General features: G+C 38.1%; 5 protein-coding genes and 1 long non-coding RNA gene across 6 annotated transcripts; 1 reads left to right on the top strand and 5 right to left on the bottom strand.

Annotated features, from left to right (window-relative positions):
- Window positions 1–314: 314 nt before the first annotated feature.
- LOC140800102 (galactoside 2-alpha-L-fucosyltransferase-like) lies at window positions 315–2,710 on the bottom strand. The gene is made up of 2 exons (XM_073154765.1): window positions 2,298–2,710; window positions 315–2,010 (listed from the first exon to the last, which is right to left on the bottom strand). Exons 1-2 carry the CDS (start codon window positions 2,539–2,541, stop codon window positions 554–556), a joined length of 1,701 nt encoding a protein of 566 aa, XP_073010866.1. The 5' UTR covers window positions 2,542–2,710; the 3' UTR covers window positions 315–553.
- Window positions 2,711–3,863: 1,153 nt separating this feature from the next.
- Window positions 3,864–5,832, bottom strand: LOC140800077 (galactoside 2-alpha-L-fucosyltransferase-like). Its single transcript, XM_073154724.1, has 2 exons — window positions 5,634–5,832; window positions 3,864–5,436 (listed from the first exon to the last, which is right to left on the bottom strand). The coding sequence occupies exons 1-2, from the start codon at window positions 5,785–5,787 to the stop codon at window positions 3,965–3,967; spliced, it is 1,626 nt and encodes a 541-aa protein (XP_073010825.1). The 5' UTR covers window positions 5,788–5,832; the 3' UTR covers window positions 3,864–3,964.
- Window positions 5,833–7,152: 1,320 nt separating this feature from the next.
- Window positions 7,153–9,705, top strand: LOC140799743 (receptor-like protein kinase At3g21340). Its single transcript, XM_073154201.1, has 9 exons — window positions 7,153–7,313; window positions 7,390–7,930; window positions 8,011–8,474; window positions 8,572–8,707; window positions 8,796–8,867; window positions 8,940–9,008; window positions 9,106–9,177; window positions 9,286–9,357; window positions 9,448–9,705. Exons 1-9 carry the CDS (start codon window positions 7,250–7,252, stop codon window positions 9,473–9,475), a joined length of 1,518 nt encoding a protein of 505 aa, XP_073010302.1. The 5' UTR covers window positions 7,153–7,249; the 3' UTR covers window positions 9,476–9,705.
- A 407-nt stretch (window positions 9,706–10,112) lies between these two features.
- Window positions 10,113–15,265, bottom strand: LOC140799744 (protein TIC 22, chloroplastic). The gene is made up of 8 exons (XM_073154202.1): window positions 14,757–15,265; window positions 14,582–14,644; window positions 13,332–13,406; window positions 11,671–11,721; window positions 10,909–10,968; window positions 10,743–10,814; window positions 10,607–10,642; window positions 10,113–10,532 (listed from the first exon to the last, which is right to left on the bottom strand). Exons 1-8 carry the CDS (start codon window positions 15,177–15,179, stop codon window positions 10,443–10,445), a joined length of 870 nt encoding a protein of 289 aa, XP_073010303.1. The 5' UTR covers window positions 15,180–15,265; the 3' UTR covers window positions 10,113–10,442.
- A 781-nt stretch (window positions 15,266–16,046) lies between these two features.
- On the bottom strand, window positions 16,047–18,068 carry LOC140799745 (cell number regulator 1-like). Its single transcript, XM_073154203.1, has 4 exons — window positions 17,493–18,068; window positions 17,311–17,382; window positions 16,458–16,667; window positions 16,047–16,271 (listed from the first exon to the last, which is right to left on the bottom strand). Exons 1-4 carry the CDS (start codon window positions 17,650–17,652, stop codon window positions 16,180–16,182), a joined length of 534 nt encoding a protein of 177 aa, XP_073010304.1. The 5' UTR covers window positions 17,653–18,068; the 3' UTR covers window positions 16,047–16,179.
- Window positions 18,069–18,086: 18 nt separating this feature from the next.
- Window positions 18,087–20,392, bottom strand: LOC140799742 (uncharacterized). The gene is made up of 3 exons (XR_012111064.1): window positions 19,311–20,392; window positions 18,729–18,853; window positions 18,087–18,602 (listed from the first exon to the last, which is right to left on the bottom strand). It is a non-coding gene; the product is annotated as an uncharacterized lncRNA (long non-coding RNA).
- Window positions 20,393–20,892: the final 500 nt, after the last annotated feature.

Below are 20,892 nucleotides of genomic sequence, written 5' to 3'. Positions count from 1 at the left end.
TGCAAACACCTTTATCAATCTGTTCTTTGTGTTATCTGTCCTGATGTTTAACAGATGGAAAGATGCTTCGACACCCACCGAAATGATTTTGATCTTTAGAATGTGTTGATGGTTAACAGATAGATCTAGAAATTTAGATATTTTTCAGAAGTATCTTAAGTTAGATTTGATTTTTCCAATCTTGTATGAGATTCATCATTCATCTCATAGAAACAAAAAGCTATTCACAACTGCAAAATGAATATTAAGTTTCAAGAGCTAAATTTGTATCAGGCTTCCGTTCCACAAACACAGTTGAATAGTTGCATCTGAGATTACACCAAATAAATATTCCATTGAAGTACACAGATACACAATATGGTAAGATATGCCAAAAAGAATGTTCACTGAAGTACAATAAATACACAAATAAAACTCAAAATGTGGTTACTTTCACATGAATTCGGATATAAATTAATCTCCATGTCTTCTTTTTTCATGAATCTAAATCTCTATGTAACTTATGGAGGTCTGATTTGAAAACTTAAATTGAGGAGTAGAAGAACCACCCAAGCTAACTGAACAGCTTAAGACCAAAGCTTACATCTTCACAATGCTTCACATATGGTACTATACTCCCTGGATCAACATCCCTCTTTGCTCCACAATCAAGGATAGGAGGTGAATGCAAACAAGGCTCCACTGACTGGGCTTGAACACAAGGAGGGTCTGCTGTCTTCTTCATCCATCCTGGCCTAAGCAAAATCCATGGCTTCACACCAGCGAGCCCATGAGCTATGTATCCAAATGTAGACCAAGCACTTATAACTATCTTATCACTGTAACTTAACAGATACATCTCTGCCAGTGCCTTCTGGTTGTGATTCTGTGCCTCTGTGTGCTGCTCCTCTTCATGGCTAGGTTGATATACCGCAATTATCTCACCAGTGGCGGTAGGATTCTCGTAGTACATCGATTTAATTTTCTCGTAGTAACCTGCGTACAAAGAAGTCACCAGTACTGCCTTCACCCTTGTTTCATCTGAAGACGAGTTAGATGACTCAATAGGACTAACTTCAGGTAACAAACTCTCCTTTTTAGTACATCTGAGGATTTGATCATACATGTTCTCAAAAGTAATAGGAGCCTCGGGGAAAATTCTAACTTGAAGGCCTAGTCTTTCATCAGCTTTAGCTAGATAGGCTTCATAATACCTTTTAATGATCCCCCAAACTGGATTAGTAGGATGAAAAAGATATCTTCCTAAGTGATGGAATACAGACTCTTTCTCTGGAAATAACTTGCTCAGTTCATCTTCGAATGATGGCATCAGAAACAGAGCTGGCACGAAGTAGCTATCTGATTTCAATACCATCCAGTTGAACTTTCCAAGGACTAACTGATCATCTCTGCAGAAAACATTGTCCTCCAATTTTAACCGAAACTGCTCGACGTGCAGATAAATGTACGCCGGTAGCGACGCAGCTGAAACATTCAGGTCATTACTGATCACTTTATTCTTTAGCATGTTCACATAACTTTGAGGAGCATCCTTGTGAAAGAGGTAAGTTTCTCTGACAGGGAAATCAGAAGGAAGCACCCATGAACTCCTGGGAAACGGCTCGCAGAAGAGGTTCTCTGATTCTTTAGTTGTATGGATCAGTAGCACTCTATTGGTAAGAAGAGCATAGAGGAAAGTAGAGGCCAGAGTTAGCATCCTATTCCCCAAGCCATTGCATGGTATCCACACCACGTACTTGCACTCCATAGTAGCAATATTTCGACCCGAGTTGAGCTGCTTGATTGCCTTCTTGTACAGTCTAGAATTTGGGCCGCATTTCCTATGGTAGGCTTCGTACTTCCTTAACCTCTTGATGAGGTAAGAAGACGGCGAGAAAGGCGACTGCCTGCGGTACAACGAAGATTTATACCGGCTCTGGCAAGACTGCTCATCAAAGGCAGAGGAAAGCAATCCGCCGAGAAGCTTGTCCTGCCGGATAGCAGAGGTTGCAGTGGAAATATTTGCAGTACCTAAGAAGAATAATGAAAGAAAAAAGGAAAAAGGCAAATGAAATTAGTGCACCGGAGAGGCAAATCGTAGCCGTTCGATTGCACCGGAATTTTCCAGTGCACCAATCAGTGACCCAATCATGCAATGCACCCAGTGGGGGACTGGGGGCCTACCTAGATCCCATCTCGAGCGATCCCCATCCCCCCAAGAAAAGAACGAATAAATCGAAAGGAAAATAAATATGTATGGATATGAAAAAGAAAAGAATAAAAAACTTTTATTTTATTTTTTTATATTTTTTCTTTACCTGTCCGTGAGATGGGATGAGGGGTCTGAGAAGAGTTGTCGGAAAGTGTGAAGGAAGGCCATCTGCCTCCGAAGAGGAAGAGAATCAAGGGAAGTGCCATCAAGAAGCCGATCAGAAGGATCTCCGGCCGCGCAGCCCCCCGCCACGCCGCCTTCTTCTTGTGCTCCTCCATCGCAATCACCTCAAGCAACTCCTCCCGATCCAGGGACGGCCCCCGAGGGCTCCTCACCCTCTTCACCTCCATCCTTTCTCAGATCTCTCTCTCTTTCTCTCCTTCTCTCTCTTTCTCTTACTTTGGACTTTGGATCGGGTTTAGAGATGCCTTTAGTCTTCTAAATCGAAGAGGGGAGGGAGTTGGTACTTGGTCAACTTTGGCGAGAGTGATGAAGACGTGCTCCTCTCCATTAGTTATTAGTAAACAAATGAGCTTTCCTTTCTCTTTAATGGCTATCTCGGGGCCCCACTTCCTTACGTTGGTTTACTAATAAGCTGGTAGTTATTATAGGCTAATTAAGCGTCCATCATTTCTAATAAACTGCATAAGATTCCGTTATCTACGTTTTATGATGGTCATACACCTACTTCGGTGTCGCCCAGAAGGTGGTGGGCCATATATATATATATATATATATATATGGAGAATTTTGAAGGGCTCGTTAGGAAGCATCTGATCATGTCATGACGTGGGGGTGTGAAGAAGATTTATTTTCTTGCTTGCTTTTGTAGAGGTAGATTGCATGTAGCCATCCAGCTAAAGCACAGTGAGTAGGTCTTTCTTTTTTAAAAGTAAGTTGAGCTCGTAGGGTAGGGTATGTTAGGTAGGCTAAATAATATGTACCAATCCTCCCACTTAAACGGCCTAGTAGTAATCGGCAATACGACGTAACAGCCCAGCATATATTGAGTCCTGAATAATCTCCGTATGTAGTTAATTTTAATTACAAGCATTTCATTTGAGGCTAAGACAAAACTTAATTAATTGGTCATATTTTTTAGTCTTGATTTATATATTTTGAACTATGCTAAAATATAATTATTATTTTAATATTATATAAAAAATATATTATTAAGGGACCAAAATATCGTTTGATTTTAATGATAAAAGTAATATATTTAAATCATACAAAGGTGAAAATTAAAATTAATTTAAATTTATATTTTATTTATTAGAGAGCAAATATGATTAGGTTATTTATCTTGGCTAAGAGTCTCTAAACTCAAAGCAAACATGAGTTAATAGCTTAAATTTGTAAAGTAGCTGGTGAATTAACACAGTGAATATAAATTAAATTTTAACTCAAATTTAGAGCCTTGAAAATGAATCCTTTTAGCCAAGCAATTATTATATAGCTCTCTTTTTCCTCCATCTTCCAACTGCAGGCTCACAGTAATTGATAGCTTAACTAGGTTAACTTCATGAGCATTGAATACGCCAAGGCTCGCACTATTTTAATTATGTAGTGGGCCAACATATGTAACGTGTCGGTGCTTCCAATGTTAAGTTATCAGTTTCTACTTTTAACTATCTCTATCTATCGTGATGTATAAAGTCTAATAATTGAAATATTATGATCAATTAATTACCCAACAAGTTGATTCAGAGATTTTATAACAAATATTTACATATTTATATAGAGGCGAAGAATTAAGCCAAATCTACCATCCAATTAAGCTAAGTAATTAAACAGCTTAAGACCATGGCTCACGTCTTCACAGTGCCTAACATAAGGGACCAAAGTCCCCAAATCCACTCCCTCCTTTGCTCTGCAATCAAACCCAGGAGGTGAATGCAAACAAGGCTCCACTGACATGGCTCGAACACAAGGTGGGCTAGCAATCCTTTGCATCCATCCAGGCCTCACCAGTATCCATGGCCTCAAACCTCCAAGCCCATGAGCTATGTATCCAAATGTAGAGTAACCACTAGTGATTATTTCATCGCTGTAGCTCAGCAAGTACATCTCTGCCAATGCCTTCTGGTTGTGCATGTTTGCCTCTGTGTGCTGTTGCTCTTCATGGCTAGGCTGGTAGATTGCAACTACTTCACCAGTTGCAGTTGGCTTCTCATAGTACATGGCTTTCATCTTCTCATAGTATCCTGAGTACAAAGAAGTCACCAGGACTGCCTTCACCTTTGTCACATTCAAAGGTGAATTTGAAATCTTTGTAGGATTCGCTGTTTCAGGTAACAGCTTCTCATTTTGAGAACAAGTGACGATTTGTTCATACATGTCGTCGAAAGAAATAGGCGCCTCGTCGAAAATTCTAATCTGAAGCCCTAGTACTTCATCAGCTCTGGATAAATATGCTTCATAGTACCTTGTGATGATCCCCCACACTTGGTTAGCTGGATGAAATAGATACCTCCCTAGATGATGGAATACTGACTCTTTAATCGGAAATAATCGGTGTAACTCGTCTCGATAAATTTGCATCATAAATAGAGGTGGAATGAAGTAGACATCCGATTTCAATATCATCCAGTTTAACTTTTCGAGGACTAGTTGATGTTCTTCGCAAAATATGTTTGTTTCGGAACGTAACATAGCTGATACTAGGTCAAGATACACGTATTCTGGTAGCATCTGCGATGAAGAATTCACATTTTTGCCGATCACCTTGCTTTTTAGCATGTTGACATAACTTTTTGGGGATCCCCAGTCAAAGTTTTCGAAGTTTTTGACAGGGAAATCAGAAGGTAGCAGCCATGAACTGCCAGGAAATGGCTCACAGAAGAGGTCTTCTGATTCATTAGTGTCATGGATGAGGAGGACTCTGTTGGTGAGGAGAGCGTAGAGGAAGGCAGAGGCAAGAGATAGCATTCTATTCCCTAAGCCATTGAATGGCAACCAAACTAAGTACTTGCAGCCCATGTCTGCAGTGTTATTGTTGCCTGACTTGAGTTGCTCTACTGCGTTGCTATATAGAGTAGTTTTTGGGCTGCATTTCTTGTGGTAGGATTCATACTTTCTCAACCTCTCGATGAGGTAAGATGATGGTGAGAAGGGCAATTTTTTGCGATACAACGAAGATTTATACCGGCTTTCGCAAGATTGTTCATCGAATCCTGGAGAAAGTAATCCACCAAGAAGTTCATCCTGAGGTGAAGTAGAGGTTGCAGATGGCGAATTACGTGTGCCTTGTTTAAAATTTGGAGTAGATTAGCAAGAGAATTGAAAGAACGATCTCTGTGACGACAAAGTAAATAAAGCATCACTTGTCTCTAATAATAGGCTTTGCAACAAGCTAAGTAAATTTCAACTAGCTAAACTCGGAGCATGATGCTAATAATAGTCATTATTATCAGCAATATATATATATAATTATATATATTACCTTCTAATGTGAACGAACTCCGTCTGGTAGCGTAGACGTATACCAAGAGCAGCGAACTCATCAAGAAGCCGGACAACACGAACTCCGGCCTGATGGCCTGCCGCCATTTCGCCGCCGCCTTCGTCTCTCCGCCTCCATCTCTCTCCACGTCCATTTCTTTTCTAAGACGTCCTCCTTCCTCCTTCCTCCTCCCATCCCCCTCCCCTTTTTTAACTCGTATTACGAGAATGACATAACTTGTTCTACAATCCGATCTCGTTTGACCACGTGTACATTCTTCTTCATGAATCAATTTGCCGCCACTGGTATTTTAAATATATAATTATATAACATTGCAAGTAAGTAAGTCGATATGAAATATATAATTAAATACTTTCCTGGATCCAAACCATCACTTGGTGGGAATTTTTTATAGATCTATAATCTCCCAATAGCTATTATAAGTGTAATTGATTGCTGACATAATTACACTACCTTAGTACCTTCTTAATGATAGTTTTATTGTCACAGTGGACATTAATGAACTTTATATGGATTGAGTCTCATTACTTCCATCAATAAAAAAGTAACTTTCTTTAAAAAAAAAAGAAGTAGAAAAGAATGATAAAATGGAAAGATGGGCCTGATTAGCGTTTTTTTACATGAATAAGTTCAGGGCTAACTGGGCCGTGTCAGCCCAAGGGTAAACCCTACTAGATATATGGATAAGGGATTATGTGTAATTTTTTTATCACATAGTTTTATTGAATGAACGAATAAAATCTATGTGGACTTTCCTTTAAGAGAGAGAGAGAGAGAGAGAGAGAGAGAAAGCTTGCTTATGATGCTTATCTTGGATCTTCTTTGAGCTAAAAGCCTAGCTCTAGCTTAAGAATAAATGTTCATATCATCCAAGCACGTCACGAGATTAACAAATAATTAATCCAAGGACACTAAAATTGCGAGCTCCCCCAAAAAACATAATAAAGCACCCATGGAAGAATTCTTTAAAGATGGAAGAAAGGAATAAATGGCTGCCATGTACATGGAGACCTCTCAAGAAACGTATCGGAGCATGACTTGGCCCACCCTATAGTTTATCAAAAACACCTAATATTTTTTCTTTATTATCATTCACATATTATCTTTTGAATATTTATCATTCAATCCTCTACATTTTACTTTTAATACCTCAAAAATACCCAAAATTTATTTTAACAACATAATAATTATTATTATTAAAGAAAAAAAAAACTTATATAGTTAAAATACCCCTCCTTTAACTTTATTTTTATTTTAAAATTTACCAAACTTACTAAGGGATATTAAGGTTATTTCTCTGCCATAATAAATGTTGGTTAAGAAATCTAATACTAGGGTATTTTTTAGACATAAAAAATATATATAATAGTCCGAATGAAAAATATTCATACGGTAAAATATGAAATAATAATTAAAAAAATATAGGGTGTTTTTCTGATAAATTTCCGTAAAAGAAAAACAAAACCATCACCGTGCCCAACTAACAACCTCCAAGCCGGCAAGGTGCGGTGTTGAAGGTTGTTATATTGTTAGCATTTCCCCCTTTCAACTCCTTTTCGTTCCCTTCTCTTCCCCTCTTCTTGTTCCCTTCAAAAATGGAGTTTATTGCCATTCTCTTCCTTTGCCTCCCTCTATGCCTCCATGCTTTTCCACCTAGAGGTAATCCAATTCATGGGTCTTTCTCGTTTATTTCTTGTACCTTCTGATTGAGACCACAACCTTGTAATTAATGTAGGGTACCAGATAAATTGTGGTGCAACTAAAGAAGACGACATTGGAGATGTCAAATGGATCCCTGATGATGGCTTCATCAAAGTTGGCAATGTATCCAGCCTTAGCATTCCAAATTTAATCCCAGTTCTCTCATCTCTGAGGTATTTCCCAGACAAGTCTGCAAACAAGTATTGCTACGTGATCCCTGTGACCAAAGGTGCTAAGTATTTGATTAGAACCACTTACTACTATGGAGGTTTTGATGGTGGTAGTAAACCACCTATATTTGATCAGATCATTGAGGGGACTAAATGGAGCACAGTTGACACCTCTCAGAACTATGCCAATGGCCTCAGCTCCTACTATGAAGTCATCGTCGCCGCCACCGGGAAGTCGATCAGCGTCTGCTTGGCGAGAAATGAGAATACTACTTCTAGCCCATTTATATCTTCTCTTGAATTGATGTACTTGGAGGACTCAATGTATAACTCGACGGATTTTGGGTCGTATGCTCTTAGTACTATTGCTCGCCATAGCTTCGGGCACGAAGGCCCTATTGTCAGGTAAGAGATATTTTGAAATAAAATTCTGCAGCTCGCTCTGATGCTATGTTAAAGTTAATAGTCGATATGAATTTATCTAGTTATCCAGATGATCCGTTCAACCGATACTGGCAGCCATTTGTCGATACCGATCCGATTGTCGAGAGCCAATCGAACGTGACCTCATCGGACTTCTGGCATCTGCCACCGGAACTCGTGTTCCAAAGAGCTATAACGACGAGCCGCGGGAAGAATCTAGCAGTCCAGTGGCCTGCAATGGAGCTTCCTAATGCAAGCTACTACTTAGCCCTCTACTTCCAGGACAACAGAAATCCGAGTCAATTTAGCTGGAGGCTGTTTGATGTCTTGGTGAACGGGGAAACGTTCTTCGCGGGCCTCAACGTGTCGACGGACGGCAGCATCGTCTACGGCATGAACTGGCCGCTGGCCGGCCAGACCCGGATAGAATTAATACCTGATGTGAATTCCACAGTTGGGCCAGTGATCAATGCAGGGGAACTCTTGATGGTAGTACCACTTGGTGGAAGGACACGTACTAGAGACGGTAAACAAAGAATTCTCTTAGCTTCTTTAGATCAAGACTTGGTGGATAGCTGTAATATTATTTTTGAACAATTTGTTACTGTGAATTTTTTTCACAGTGATTGCAATGGAGGCACTGGCAAGAAGCTTCAGTTATCCACCCTCAGATTGGAGTGGAGATCCTTGCTTACCAACAGGGAATTCATGGACTGGGGTGACATGCTCACAAGGGAGACTTGCAAGAGTTGTCTCATTGTGAGCTCTTAAGTTTTTGCAACATAGGATGATTTGGATCATAACAAGATTTCCTTTGTTCATCTAAAGCTGATCGTTTCTACTGTAGGAACCTGACAAACTTTGGAGTTGGAGGAATGCTACCTAATGCTTTAGCCAATTTGACTGCAATCTCAAGCATGTAAGCATATCAAAGTTAGATTAGTTATATATTTCTAGGATTGAGATTAGCTAAACACGAGTGTGTCTGCAGTTGGCTTGGTGGCAATAATATCACTGGTGTTATTCCAGATATGAGCTCTCTCAAGCTGCTGGTTTCCTTGTAAGCTTACAGAGCTCTCACTGAAAACTTATTAAAAATGTTCAACTCTTATCGCCTTTACTTGCATACTTACATTTGAATGCATGTTAAATTGAAGGCACTTGGAGAACAACCAGCTAAGTGGATCAATCCCTCCATCTCTAGGAAACCTTAAAAGACTTCGAGAATTGTAAGCAAAATCTACTCCTACAAAGATTTGGCGCTTAATCTGCAACAGTGTTAATGCTCTTGTAAACTTTAACCTTTATTATGTCGATTTATTTTTTCTGGCTCACAGATTTCTCCAGAACAATAATCTAGAAGGCCAGATTCCAGACAGTCTGAAAAGGAGAAGGGATATCAATTTTCAGTAAGCCACAATCCATTAACCTTCTAGCTATCCATTTTGTGATATCTAGTACCAATAATCAATTGACTGTTGCTTCTGGTCATTTGATAGGGTCTCTCCTGGAAATCACCTATCATGAGGATTTTAAAGTGATAACTCTTTTCAGGGTCTCAGAATTTCCAAGTCTGCTTCGACTATTTACCAGAGATTACAACAAAACAGTATTTTTTTTTTATTCCAATCACTCCAGCATTGATCTTAATATGATTTTGATGTTGCATTTGTCTTCTTATTTATCTGTAAGTTTCTAATGATGACAAATATATATTATAAATACTAAATATATATGTAAACAAAGATTAATGAGATTATCATGGGTTGTTAATTTTTTGCTGACAAAAATTTCAGCATTTCTACTAACTTCAAGTGCCCAACTGCCTATCATGTTATAAAGGAAGCAATATTAGCACTTCTTGCCATGGATTGTTGTGAAGATAACTTAGTCTGTTCAATATCCAATGACTCAAGTAAGAACTTTGACTGGAAGACTCTTTATCATAAAAGTATACATTCAGTAAAAATGTCATCACCTACAGGAGGCTCCTACTATCACTGTGAGCCAAGCGATTCAGATTTGATACCCCCTGAGAGTACCATTTTATTTTTACATATATGAAATCTGGAAATTATTGCACCTTTTGGCTCATCTGAACAGTAATGCTATTCTAGTAAAAGAAATAACAGCAGGATTGTTGCAGATATAATTACTCAATAAAGAATCCAAAAGAGAATTCCCTTTATAAGTGGTGCAATAGTCCTGTACAGAGGCAATTTCTGCTAAACCCTCAAACCTTTTTTTTACCTGTTCCGGAAATGTCAAGTCTAAACCTCTTCTCATGTGAAGCTATTGCCACTAAAGAACAACGAAGCTAGGCAAAATCATGCATATTGACTCGGACCAACTCAGATCATTTGACCTTTTTGTTCAAAACCTTCTTTACAAGTTCAGTCTGGAAATAGAACCCCTGTGATAAATTAAGGACGTGCCTCCCAAAAGGAACCGCAAAATGAGTGAATGTCACTTTGCCTACGATCCTCCCAGTGTGTTATGCTGCCACCTCATTAATGTGCTGGGTGTAGCTTTTCCCAGGTGGGATGAAGATCAAATCATCCCAGCCAGAATTCTTGTCATTCATCTGTAGGTTATCAGTTCAGATAAGAACTTTGAAAATAATAAGAGTTTAAAAAAAAATCGCAGATGCCACCCTACCTCCATTTTTTTCAAGACATCTTCCAGACTCCCAACCTGGAAAACCAAGCATAATCCATAAGTCCTTCAACAAGTATTATCTAGTAGAAGCAAATTATATTGAAAAATAAATAAACAAAAAAGAAGTAAGAATCACCATAATTTGTTGAGAAAAGCCTGGTCCTCTTGATGCTTTCGACACCTTCAAAAGTTCTCTTTCTATGTCTTCCTGAAGAGGAAAAAGGAAAATAAAAGTCACCCAAGTGCAACATAACATTATGTCTTCTGTCAAATCTCCTGCCATAAACCTAGTCATGACGGACCTTCTGGAAGTATATGGGGCAGTAGCGCTTGTTCTTTTTCTTAATAACCAAGAGATCTGACTGCATATACAAAAATTCTCATTATAGCAACAAACAATAGATTTAGATAGTTACCATGAAGACGAGAAAATATATAGACCAACACAAGTAACAAGCTTCAACCACTTAAAGTGATATAGTGAAAATTCAACATCTTCATACCAAAGATTTATGTGCCGCCGGCATGTCCTGTCGGCACAATGTGTGCCAATGGCATGGATCATGAGGATACTGTGTCAATATAGTCCCGATATAGTAAATATGACACGACCTGGCATCACATAAGAAATACTAAGTTGTGCTGGTCTTCTTCTATCGTACTGGCTTGGTGTCTGCACAGTACATGCCAGGAAGCATCGGGTGGACACTTAAATCCATGCTTCATAACATATTCATAACAAATGTTCTCTATCATGTACCAATGAATAGACCAGCCGACAGTTGAAACACAGCACTGCCTACATGTGAATTAGCTTCTGAGGTCAAACGGTCTCAAATGGAACTACTAACTTTGCTATGATAACAACATAAACAAAGTGCCTATGCAATGGCAACCTAAATCCCCTGTTGAGTTAAATGAGTTACAAAATCGTTTCACAAATCACTTATTGCTACAGAATCTAAACCTAATGTAAACCAATCTCTATAGTATTTTATATTTAAGCAACCTTAATAGAAAATAAAGTAATCTTGTGAACATATTAAGAGAAGATATAAGCAAACCTGGAAAACAGGAACTCCATCAAAACCCCTTGTCAGATCAGCAGATTTCAACTGAAAAAAGAAAAAAAGTTGTCAGCAAGCTGTAGAATGGGAGAAAAGGATAGCAAGAATTCTTGGAGATAAGGAGATTAAAATAGGTAACTAACATATAATCTTGAAAGATACAGTTCTAACTTCTAAGAGATACAATGACCACACAATACCCAAAGCCTCTGATTTCATTTAAACAGAAAATTCATAAACCACAAGACAAAAAACAGATATTGGTTGCAGGAAAACTGTAAACAGTTAGCAAACAGGCAGCAAAAGGACTTGCTGACTTGGTACACTTCCCTACTGCACTGCATATTCTCTCACTACTACATCAAAGGAACAAAAGACAGAAGTCAGTGGCAATAGTTCACTTAAATGTGACTCTGAACATGAATATCTTCTCAGATTTTTATTTGAACAAGTTTTATCTATTTAACGGTTTACTGTAATTACAGTGAAGAACTTGCAGATTTTTACAACTAAGTATGCCAAACTCTGATAAATCTTGTGTAGAGTTAACTACTGAAGCAATAAATGTGTACGACGCTAACTGATATTTGAAATGGTTTCTTAATGACTTTCAATTTAATAATTCTCATACCAACTGCAACTACCCACTATATCTTGACCCCTGCTTTACAGTGCTTGTTTGTAGAGAAGCAGACAGCATGATTTAAATAATATAGTAATACGCCATGCATAACATTATAGAAAATGCAATCAGACTGGTTTAGAGTGTGAACATATTGTTCTCAACTGCAAAACCAGAAGGCACAAATAAACCAGAATTTGATGCATAGAAAAAAGGCTCATTTCTTTCTTTCTTTAGCAAAGGACACTGGACAAGGCTGAAATGTAAGAATATAATGCTTTAAGTATTTGTTGATCTCTAAGCCTCAGTTCAACACGAAACATGAGTTAACAAAACAAAAATATTTTTCATCCTTAAGAGAAAAGGAGAACATAGGTTTCTGCAATTTACCATGATAAAGAGAAAACATGAAAATATGAAATAACTTCTCTATAAAAATCAGTGTCTCCTGATTCTAACCCTCGCAGTGTAATAGCAGAAAGCCAGAAACAATTATTCGAAGAAGCTCCCTTTATTCTAAAGAAAGACTAGCAATATATTTCCTCATAGTATATCACCAAACCAGACCATATTCTGAAACCGAGCAGCTACCAAATTATGTAACCCTAAAGCATGGAACTGCCAATCAAACAGAGAATACATTCACATAATCCCTCTGCAATAAAGTCAATAAAAAAACTAGGATGACCGAATGATCCAAAAAGAAGAGAGATATAGTGTTTATCATTCTGCAGGTGCAATCATCAGTAAGGACTGTGAACAATCAACAACAGTTCTTATCAGGCTCGGCCTGGATATTACAAGGAATAATAAATATACTATATATATATATATATTGTCATTTCAAAAAAAGGAGAGTTGCATTAGAAGCAAGGAATCTGGGTTATTTTAAATTTTTATGCAAACTATAGGGCATCAAGAAAATTCTGCATAGATATAAAGTTATACTACTCACTCAACAATAGTCAGCATTTATAATGTAAATACATGGCAAAATATATCAAATCAGTTCAAGGAATAAAATCATGGAACAAACCTCTAGTGCATTTTTAATTTGAAGAGGATCAGGTAAGAACCGGAATGCAATGCCTTCAACTTTTAGCATATAAACCTGCAATTCATATTATCAACCAAGTATAAGGTACACTAAACTCATAAAAAGGTACAAACATATCAAACAGATGACTACAGCAAACAAACATTTTTAACAAGTATAAAATTGAAGAGTGAGTTAATGATTTTCACTTTGCTTAAAATGAACTAGTATCCACTATCCAGAGAAAATAAAGTGACTAGGAAATTGTGGACAAATTCTACAGCATGTCAGTGAAACAGCCAGCATAACCATGATAGCATTCTATGATTGAAGAGGTGTTTTAGGCATTGTAACAACAAAAGGTGAGGGTTTATTTTAAATCAAGGGTTCCTAACTGTTTGTTCTAATTGGATTACATACATCTGCCAAATTTGATATGGTCATCCGAAATAGCTTAATTAGCCAGTCAGAAATCCTCAGTGGCGAATCGTTATAGTGACCCGCATTGTTAAGCCGGTGTATCTAATATATCCACCATGATAAGGGCAAATGTTTTGTTCTGCCAATCATCACTTAGGCAGGTGAAAAGGTGGTCAATATGGATATATTTTCTTCTATGATTCGAAATATAGAGTTGTTCATCATGTCCTACAGATGTATCACAATAAGAAAGACCCTCTCAACTGATTTGAATAGATGGTGGAAGCTCTTGCTCTGATTTAGGGCTCTAGGATCAAACCATAGCATCCCATAAAGCATAAGATGTCCTATAGAAAAGAGGAAGATTAAAGAAAATTTCAATCTTCTATCTATGATTTATCCTTAATCTTAAAGACTAAAACTTAATTTCGCATAAAAAGAACCCACAATGAAGCAAGACCCATAATTATCAATCCTCAAGGTATAATCATCTTCTCAAAGTAAAACTCTTCGATTCTGCACCCATGGCCAACCAGTGACAAAGAGTGAGGCCTCCATTACTTTTGTTGTATCATTCCCGCTTTGCTCTTGTACGCACATTTGAATAAAGTAAGCCCTCATCTAAAAACATTTCCCCCTTCCAATACAATCCACCACATAGCAAAAGATAGAAAACAATCAGCAATTCCAACGAAGAAATACAATTCATATCTCTTCACCAATTGCCAGCGTCTACTTTTGTTGGTGAAAGTAGAAGATAGAAACTGCAAGAACAATTACAGAAAAAGGAATTTAGCTGAGGAGAACCAATGCAAAGAAAAACAAGACACCTGATCAAGGGTAATGGGCACCACTCTCGCCCCTTTCCCCAGAACGGGTTGCCGCAGCTTCACCTGCAAAACATTCACATCTCAAAATTTCAAATCAAGATCCAATCTTTACCTAAAACCCATCCAAAGGGGTGAAAGAAACCGAAGAAAAGCGATTAAAGCAACACAATCGGACCTGTGAGAGGAGAGCTTGGGCGTCCTCGTTGCGAAAACAGAGGAGACCTAGCGATCTGAGCCCGTTCTTGGGGTCGGAGATGAGGACGAACTCATTGTTGGAATTGCTCACTGTGTACACCGGCGTGCCGGCCAACGTCCTCGCCACCTCCTCCGGGCTAAGCGCAACGTCGAAGGCCTTCCTCCCCTGATACGCCACCGCCGCCAGCGCCGGAGGCGCTGCGGCGAGGGCGGCAAACGCGGCCGCCCCTCCGGCGATGCGGCGGCGGCCGTCGTCGATGCGGGTGGAGAGGTCGGAGCCGAGGCGGGAGATGTGGTGGTGGAGGAAGGAGGAGAAGGAGGCGAATGGATTGGGAGAAGGCGAGGAGGAGGAGTTCATCAGAGTGGCGGAGAGAGGAAGAGAAGAAGAGGAATTGCTCGGCATCACTCTTTGCGCCTTCTTCTCTTGGTTGTTATCGAGTTTTATATATAGAGAGTGAGTGAGAGAGAGGGCTTTGGATGCCAACACTTGTATATTTGGGTTAATGGATTGGGTTAGGGTGAGATGAGATTTGGCAAATATAATTTTCTCATGTTAATTATGCAACAATAATTGTGCATAATTGTGAGTTTAGATGATTTTATTTGTATTCTACTTAAGTACTTTTCTATCTTTTCCATTGGATCCTTTTTCTCGTGTCACTCGTCTTAACTCACCATCACATAACACTCCTTGAAAATATTAAAAGTAAATAATTTACCTATTAAAACTATTTAAAATATTACAGATCATTACATAATAGAAAGGTGCAACAAGATATATTTTAGATTGTATTGTGAGTAAATTGTACGTTTTTATTCTTTAAGGCATAATGTAATATCCAACAGTCCGACCGTAATGTAAAAGGTGGAAATGTAATTAAATCTTGAATTTTTGTATTCAAGTCAGTACTTGGGGACTTTTAGGAGGATGTAGTAAAATTTAAGGAAAATTGTTAACTTGATGTTTTTAATGTTCTCAATAAATGGTTACGAGTTATTCATTCTAACATTTTAAAAGGAAACTTCTAGGAAACATTATTCACAATGACTATCATTTTTAGCTTGCAACTTGCATGTCTCCTAGTTGTATTATATATGATTCCTAGCACCACTATTTTAAGATTTGATGTAAGTCACTCTAATCGTATGCCGTTAAATGCGTACCAATATATTGATTTTGCTCAAATAATCTGAGATCACATAACCAATGCATTGTTGTGCTCGGATTGACCTACAGGAGTTGATCCGCATGGAATCCTCGCTCACAATCTCAAGTGTAACATGCTCTTGATACAAGCTCACACTTACAACAATTTAAATTAGTTCGTGTCATAGATAAATTACAACAAGAAACAGCAGTTTAGAGTCTAATATGTGCCATAATACAAGAGAAGAGGATGTGTTCATCTCATCATGCCTCCTGGGATGACCGGAGCCCCCATGACCTGACTCCCCATAACCCCACGCCTTTGCCGATCCATATTAGCCTCCCAACCTAAGCACACAAACACATAACTAAAGTTCTATTGGGAAAACGAAAAAGATTGCACCCAAGTCCCAAATAACACGATTCAAGCCGCAAATTCAGTAGGGAAGAAGAGCATTTCATGCAAATTTTCCACCGTAGTAATTATAATTATAACAACGAGGATGTGAAATTTAAGGGCAAGTAAATGCTCACCAATTCCCAAGTCAAAGCCTCTGTTCTTGAGCTCCCTGTACTCCTGGCAGAGTGCACAAGTCTCGCAGCAGAAGTGGACGAGGCAGTCGGCAGCCGGAGCCTCGGCCAGGTCGTACTCCCCCCGCATCTTCGACCGGTAGAAGCACGAGTACAAGCACCCCATGCCCGTCAAGCAAAGAAGCCCGTAAACCATTCCACTCGCTACGCATGCTGTGTCATTACCAAGTTTTACAGGGTGTGAGCTGCAATTAAAATTGCATGAAATCTTATTCTAAATCCAGTTCCACCCAAGCACCTTGTCTTTATATCCATGTTTAATAGTACTTTTTGTGTTCATCCAAGTAACATCATGCATGTCTGAAAAATAAAAACAAAAGGTAACTCATACTTTATTTCCTATGTTTTGGCTTCATCAGACTAAGTTATAAATAAGCTGCTAAATGGTCATGCTACCCCTTCTATCATTCCTGTTATTAATTGACTAATTACTCGAGTTTAAAAGATAAAATCTTTATGTAATCTCAGGTCTTGATGATATGCAAACCAGTTTCTCAGATGAAGTTTTGCAGAATCTTCTCAAAAAATACAAAAAACAAAGGGGAAAAAAAATTGCAAAAACACATAGAGGTAGGTGGATGTCTCTCCCCCCTTTCTACTAAGGTTTGCTATACGAGTAGCTGCAATAACACCTTAGCTCATATTCTAGCCAGTCTAGCTTAAGAACTTGAACTGATCCACTGTAAAGCTCTTAATTAACTTTCCATGTCTACGGACTTCTATTAAAAAGATTAAAAGAAAGAAAAGAAGAAGAAGAAGAAGAAGAAGAAGAAGAGATGTGTATCAGTAATCTTACGGCATGTTCCTCTGTCCACTATTTCAGCGATCTGCCCGAACGTAATGCATGGGCATAAGCATGTGATCAAACCTTCAATGACCAAAACAAACATGTTTTAAAAACAAAAGGAAAAAAAGAGAGAGATCAAACTAGAAGCTGCAAAAGGTTAATAAATCGAACAATATCATCTAAAATCTCACAGTTTCCAGGGTCGTCCAGGCAATGGCAAAGTCCGGTCGACCATTGCCTTAAGCCGCCGCCGCCGTTAGCCTGAGGATGCATAGAATACACCGGTGCCGTCGGTGCCGGAAGCGCCGTGGAGAACTTGTTATAGGCTTCGGAAGGTGGAGCAGGATACATCGCTTAGATTCTTGCCGATGAGCTCACGGTAAGAGATATACACTACGTTGAACCCAAGAAAGGCACATGGTGGGTTCCTTATTGGACGTAGGAAGGAGGACCAACTTTCAAAACCTTTATTATTAGCTTTCCTTTTTTCTTTGGATGCTACTTGGAAATTGTCCATTCTTGGAACCCAATTGCGTACCATTTTCACATTTTGTCGCATAAATAGTTTACCACTTCGGAAACTTTATATTTAGAGAAAATTACAAATAAATTTTCATTATTTATAAATAGAGAACTTATTTGCTAAGAAAATAACCCTGACTTAAACTTAATAATTAAGTACAATATTCATCCATTTTAAATAAATTTTCACTCCTCTAATATGATCTATGAAAATAAGTTTTAGATTCATTGTGATCTTATGAGATTTAGTATTTGAATGCGATTTTAGTATTTTAAATATTTAATTTGACTATATCTAATTGGAAATTAATATTTTGATTTGTCTCCAAATAATTTTGGAAGCTTGATTTGGTTCTATGACTTAAGCTAACTTGATTGTTGGGTTAGATTATATATATTTATCAAAAAGTAGAGCTTAACTTGGTATTTTTTAGCAAATAAAAGACTGTATTTCTAAATAATGGAAAAGAGGATTTTTGTTGTGCAAAAATATTATGCAAGATATATCGAAGTCATACCTACAGCTATTTTCATCTATCAATACTTAGAGGCCAAGTTACTCTACAGCTCATTTATTTTTAAGTTCTACGCTTCTACTAGCAACAGTGCTCTATTTGTACTATCTTAGATTAAACTAATGCAAAATTGTCTTTAGCTTTTACCTTGAAGGAGCTGCTTTCCCATGAAAAGTTGTCCTTGCATTTATGATAATAATTATTTTCATTGTTCAGCTGAACAGCCTCAGCTCCAACTGGTGAAGGCTTTACTGCCATGTTTTACTGCATGCACAAAGACCAAGTCGACTTACTGTTAAAGGTTTTACTATAAGACCCTTTCTATTTACAATAAATCTTTGCTTGCGTGCTAAGAGAGAACACTAATCTGGAAAAGAGTTGCTACTTTACCATTCTTTGATCATTCCACGGATAACTGTTTAGCTCCAAATGCCAGTATGTATTTAGGGTTGTCATCAAATCTATTGCATGGAGGACACTTCCAATGTAGCCACTTGATGCTCCCTCCATATACTCTGCAGTTGAGCATGGCACTACTAATGTTAGGCACTGTGAATTAATTATCTATACATCCAATATAGATAGAGAAATCCATTAGATCTGATGAAAAAACAGTTATGGGGGATGCAAAATCATCGTCTGTAATAGAAGTTAGTAAGTAATCTCGATGAATGCAAGCAGAATACATGACGCAGTAGCAGAATTGATCATTACTTGTCAGTCCTCAGATTAATAGGTAGATAGAATATAGATCGCTAGCAACTCAACCGATAAAGAATATACATGTCTTAGTCACACAATTGTCAAAAGTGATGACCCAAATGCATCTTGAATGGTAGGCTGCTGTCAGGCGAATCCTATTCTCTTTCCATCCAAATGCCAGACCGGCTTTCTTTATTAAAAAATAAAAAGAGAGCACATGTGATAATTAAAGCAAATACCTGCCAATTGAGAAGAAACTATTCCTCTTACCTGATCCCAGAGAAGATACAGATGAGGGAGAATAAAGCTAGCGGGGTTTTTTGATCGTTTACTACAAGCAAAGACGTGTACTCATTCAACTACAATTGCTCTCGCTTCTCAAGGAGGACTCTCCTCAGTTTTATGCTGCTGATAAAAGGCTTCCGTCTGAATAAGAGATCAAACTGAGAAGTAGAACCAAGATGGCCTTCATGTGTTACCCAGTGCTGCCGCAGAAAGAGATGACTGTCGCAGAGTTCAAAGCATGGCTGAATCAGTTCGACGCCAACCACGACGGTCGGATAAGCAGGGAAGAGCTGCGGCACGCACTCCAGAGCTTGAACGCGTGGTTTGCTTGGTGGAAGGCTCGTGAGGGACTGAAGGAAGCTGACACCAATCGAAATAGGCTCATAGACAAGGATGAGTTTAGCAAGTTGGTTAGCTATGCACAGAAGCATCTTCATATGAAGATCTATGATTATGATTTGTACTAAAAACTGCATGTCCATATTTATACAAAAGTATATGCTAAGAAAATTTAGAGAGTTTGTATGTTCGTCAGGTTCTTGTGTATCTACTTATTATTAAGGCAGCTTCTGTAAGATTTGAATTGACAGAGTTGTTTCATTTTAAACCTACAATATAATTTCTCATAGATTGGTTTATGTACTTGTTTATGGACATATATGACCTCTCTCTAAAATTTGGTACTGCTTGTTGTGCATTAGACCACTAAATCAACCCTGAGAAGTTTAAACTACTTTAAAACTAACATTCTTGCCAATTAATCACCAGCTCATTATGCAAGACAAGCAGGAACACCACCCTAAATCCAGTCCGGAATTTAAAGCAAGCTGTTCTTGTCTTTAATTGATTTAGCAAGAAATCTAATCAAAGGGGAAAACCTCAGATAGACATTATGAATAAGCTCAGCTATCTGTTTATCTACTCTCATTGCAAGGATTCATCTGTAGAATCCTTTTTGACATCCATTATACCGTTGGATCAACGTGGATGAAAGATGGAAGACTAAGTAATCAAGACATACCATGAAAGATAAGTGTGGAATAATCTGACTCAAAAATAACTTACCCAATAAGGTTTCCTTTGGATAACATAAACTATCTTAACCAGTTGAAAGTCCAACTTAACAACTGAAAGCTTGGTGGCGAATATTCCAACATATCATCTGAGGTGTAAGTCTCAATCTTATGATTTGAAAATTAAAATGGTTTCTTCTATCATTCACATTGTGCCTCCCTGTTTGTTATATATTATTTTTTAAAAGACAAGCTCAATCTTTTGGCAAGTTTCATGAGCCCCATGGTGCACTATCCAGAAATGAAGCATTTCCTCTTCGTTTTAGAGATCAGGAGAAAAAGATGAATCCCAGTGTTCTAGCTTCAAAAACATGAACATAAAATATCCGTTTGTTTCTGCATGAATGTTGACTAACTAATTGAACATCTCATCTCTTAACTTCCATCACAATAATGAACAGGTTCTTCTATCAATTGTATTACTGTTCAGAGACCGAAAATTAAGTTAAACATGCTTGAAAAAATTTGCACCAATGGTGATTTAATTCCAGTAA

This window comes from Typha latifolia, chromosome 13 (assembly GCF_019914945.1).
Source record: "Typha latifolia isolate L0001 chromosome 13, TyphaL0001v2, whole genome shotgun sequence".
Lineage (NCBI taxonomy): Eukaryota > Viridiplantae > Streptophyta > Magnoliopsida > Poales > Typhaceae > Typha > Typha latifolia.
Note: the sequence above shows the minus strand (reverse complement) of the source record. Positions and strands in the feature narration are given on the sequence as shown.